Source organism: Salvia splendens, chromosome 5 (genome assembly GCF_004379255.2).
Source record: "Salvia splendens isolate huo1 chromosome 5, SspV2, whole genome shotgun sequence".
Classification (NCBI taxonomy): domain Eukaryota; kingdom Viridiplantae; phylum Streptophyta; class Magnoliopsida; order Lamiales; family Lamiaceae; genus Salvia; species Salvia splendens.
In genome coordinates, this window is record NC_056036.1 from 17,858,760 (window position 1) to 17,862,713 (window position 3,954).

The window sequence follows — 3,954 nt, forward strand, 5'->3', positions numbered from 1 at the left end:
GAGTAACCTGATGGAGCCATCATGAAGTCTAAGCCTGATGGACCCAACTCCTCTGATTCTGCATATCTGGTCATTTCCTAACAAAACTGATCCAGCTGCATTCTTGATTTCCTCAAAATGACTTCTAGTTGGACACATGTGGAAGCTACATCCAGAATCCATGATCCATGGAAGTTCTTCCATGTCCTCAGTCACACACAGAGCCTCCGGGACCACCAACTCTTCTGCAATATCAGCATTGTTCTTGCCATTCTCTTCCTCGGCCTGCTTCTTCTTCCAAACCCAACAATTCTTCTTTATGTGGCCTGGTTTCTTGCAGTGATGGCATGATCTGGTCTCTTTCCAGTCAGCTGTCTTGTTTTTCCATGGCTTCTTCTGTGACTTTCTTTTCACATTCTTCTTGTGATCAGTAACACTCAGACTCTCAGACACCATTTCAGTGGACTTTGGATTAGATTTCTGGATTTCCTTGAGCTTTAGAGCAGAGTACACCTCTTCATATCCAATCTTGGACTCTCTACCAAGAAGTATAGCATCCTTGAAATGCTCATAACTTGGTGGCAAGGAATTCAACAACATCAGAGCCTTGTCCTCATCTTTAATCTCTTCATCAATGTTCTCAAGATCATCGATGCACTTCCCAAATTCTTCGAGCTGTTCCAACACACCTTTTCCATCAGCAATCTTGAAAGTGAGAAGTTTCTGCTTCAGGTGCAGCCGATTTGCCAAAGATTTGGCCATGTATAATGACTCCAACTTGGACCAAACTCCAGCCGCTGTCTCCTCCTTTGAAACTTCTCTGAGGACTCTGTCATTGAGGTTGAGTATCAAGGTACTATATGCCTTGTACTCTCTGTCTTGAGCCTTTGCCTTCTCCTTTTCATCAGGCTCGGGCTTCTCCCCCTCATTACTGCCTCCACCATTTAGGGTTTCCCATAAACCCTGTTGCATCAAGATTGCTTTCATCTTCAGCCTCCATAGGCCAAAATCATTTCGGCCTGTGAACTTTTCAACATCAAACCTTGCTGCAGCCATTATTCAAACAGGTTGAGCGCCTTCTTGAGGACAAAGAAAGAACTCCCAAAACTTTGTGCCTTCTCGATCAATTCAGTGGGTGAAGTTCCCACAGACGGCGCCACGTTGTGAAGAACGAACTTATGGTTGTGATGATCGAAAAGGAAATTAATGAAATGACAAGATGCAAGGAAGAACACAAGCGAATTACGTGGTTCGGCGTAAGCCTACATCCACGGGCAGAATCTGGTGTGTTTCTTTATTGATCACTCGAGAGATTACAAACACAAGAGCACTCAAAACTCTCAAGAATTTACAAGATGGAAAAACCCTCAACTCGCCCGAAAACTTCTTGCTTCGAGAGCTAAAAACGCACAGCTGAAAGATAACACTTCCTCTCTTGAATTCTCTCTCTATCACTTTTGATTTCTGTTGTTGTTTTTTGTGGAATGAATCGCAACTTCTTTAAGTAGTACCGATCAAGAAAAACCGCCGAACAGTTTCCTTTGCCGAACAGCTTCTTTTTCCGAACAGCTTCCTTTGCCGAACAGCTTCCTTTGCCGAACACCTTTTGGCGAACACCTTTTGGCGAACACCTTTTGCCGAACACCTTTTGGCGAACACCTTTTGCCGAACACCTTCTGGCGAACACCTTTTGGCGAACAGCTTCCTTTTGCCGAAAACGGTTATAACCGTTTCCAACGGCTAGTTTCTGTTTCGGTTCCCAACGGCTATTTCCTGACTTGATTCTTCCACCAGCTCAATCCGATCTTGATGAGCTCAAACACTAACAGTTACCTAGTTCGAATATTCATTGCATGTATCCAAGGGAAACATGGTGGCAAGATTCCACTTGCCTTTTCTGAGATTGAGAGTATGGCGCCGAACTGAACCAGATGTGTGTAAAGGGGATCTTACGAAAAGGGAGGTCTTGTAGGCCTCTCCAATGGATATCAGCCTGTCTTGTTTGAATACAAAGAATGGTTTGAAAATGGGATTCGGATATCTTTGATATCCAGAAAAATGCATTCCATTCCACTGTCCAAGTCGGTATCTTTTTCTTGCCCCTTCCAGAACAACCATATCAGCCAATCCCCGGTTTTGGATCTTATAAACAAAATCACGTGGAGAAGGATCATCTGGACTTGTCCATGACGTCAAATACTTTTTGACGCCATGATCATCATCGTCCACCAGCACCATTCCTGGTAACACCGTGTCAGTCAAAACTCTGCCATAGGTACAACCCTTCCCTCGTGTTGTCTACAAGAACCAGGTTTCCAGAATCCATGTTGGGTTGCGTTGCCGCTGATCTCACACACGTAATCGAGAAAATAAAGCACGCAAACGATATAACGTGGTTCGGTGATAAACCACCTACGTCCACGGAGAAGATGACCGGAATCTTATTGATGAACTCTTTACAATTACAATGAACTCACACTCACACTCTACCGCTCACAACCGCTCGCTATCTTGAGAATTAATCTCTCTGGGTGTGTGTGTATATGGTGTAATTCTGCTACTTCACTACTGAGCTCTATCGAGCTATTTATACAAGATGCAATCAAGAAATAAAATCCAACTAACTCTATTTCCCAAAGTTAGTTATAACCGCTACTCGGCTCAAAACCGAACTCTTCCTTCTCGGCTAGTTCCAGCTCAAAGCCGAGCTTCCTTCTTCTGCCTTCTTCTTCTCGGCTAGTTCCAGGCTAGTTCCAGCTCGGTAAGCCGAGCTTACCGAACTCCTTTCACCGAACTCCTTTCTAGCCGAACTCCTTTCTAGCCGAACTCCTTTCTAGCCGAGCTAGCTCAAAGCCGAGCTTCATTTCTTGATCTCTTCTTTGAGCTGCAGCTCGGCTCCAACACTCGATCAAATCAGTAGTTTGCACGGACACACTTTCACAAATCTCCACCTTGTCCTTGCAAAACTCCATCAATATCTAGATTCCCTTCTCAATCCTGTTCCATACTTCAACATTCCACAATTTCCACCAACTTCAAGCAATGCTTGAACTTCAAAGTTGGTAGTGACTTGGTTAACATGTCTGAGGCATTTTCTTCAGTGGGAACCTTCACCACATTGATCTTCCCACTCTGAATTTCGTCTCTGATGAAGTGCCTCCTTACATCGATATGTTTAGATCTCTCATGGAACATTTGGTGCTTGGCTAAGCATATGGCTGAATTGCTGTCACAATTAATCATTACTGCTCCCAGCTCTATCCCCAGATCTTGTAAGATTCCTTGTAGCCATTTTCCTTCCTTTGCGGCCTCTGTTAGTGCAATATATTCTGCCTCAGTTGTGGACAATGCGACCACCGGTTGTAGATTCGACTTCCAACTAATGGCTGTACCAAACAAAGTGAATATGTAGCCGCTTTGGGACTTCCTATTGTCCAAGTTGGCCGCATAATCAGAATCACAGTAGCCTACAAGAATCTCATCTTTCTCAGACCATGCTTTTCCACCAAATCTCAAACCAATCATAACAGATCCTCCCAAATATTTCAAGATCCATTTCAGAGCCATCCAGTGTTCTCTACCCGGATCAGCCATGTACCTGCTAGCCACGCTTATAGCATGAGCCACATCCGGCCTTGTACATATCATCAAGTACATTATGCTTCCCACTATATTCGCATATGGTATTGCACTCATTTCCCTTCTGATTTCATCGGTTTTAGGCGCCTGTTCTTTGCTCAACTTAAAATGGCCTGCTAATGGAGTAGAGACTGCCTTTGCATTTGTCACCTGATATTTCCTTATCACTTTCTTGATGTACTCAGCTTGCACAAGCCTCAGTTCCTTCTTCTTCCTATTTCTGACAATGTCCATGCCTAGGATTCGTTTTGCCTCCCCAAGATCCTTCATCTCAAACTTTTGTTTAAGCTCATCTTTTACAATCTGCAATTCACTCAAGCTTGATCCAGCTAGTAG

At 43.9% G+C, this 3,954-nt stretch overlaps 1 protein-coding gene across 1 annotated transcript; it reads right to left on the reverse strand.

Moving 5' to 3' along the window:
* Positions 1–1,812: 1,812 nt before the first annotated feature.
* Positions 1,813–2,217, reverse strand: LOC121803925 (S-locus-specific glycoprotein S6-like). Its single transcript, XM_042203498.1, has one exon. The coding sequence runs from the start codon at positions 2,215–2,217 to the stop codon at positions 1,813–1,815; it is 405 nt and encodes a 134-aa protein (XP_042059432.1).
* Positions 2,218–3,954: the final 1,737 nt, after the last annotated feature.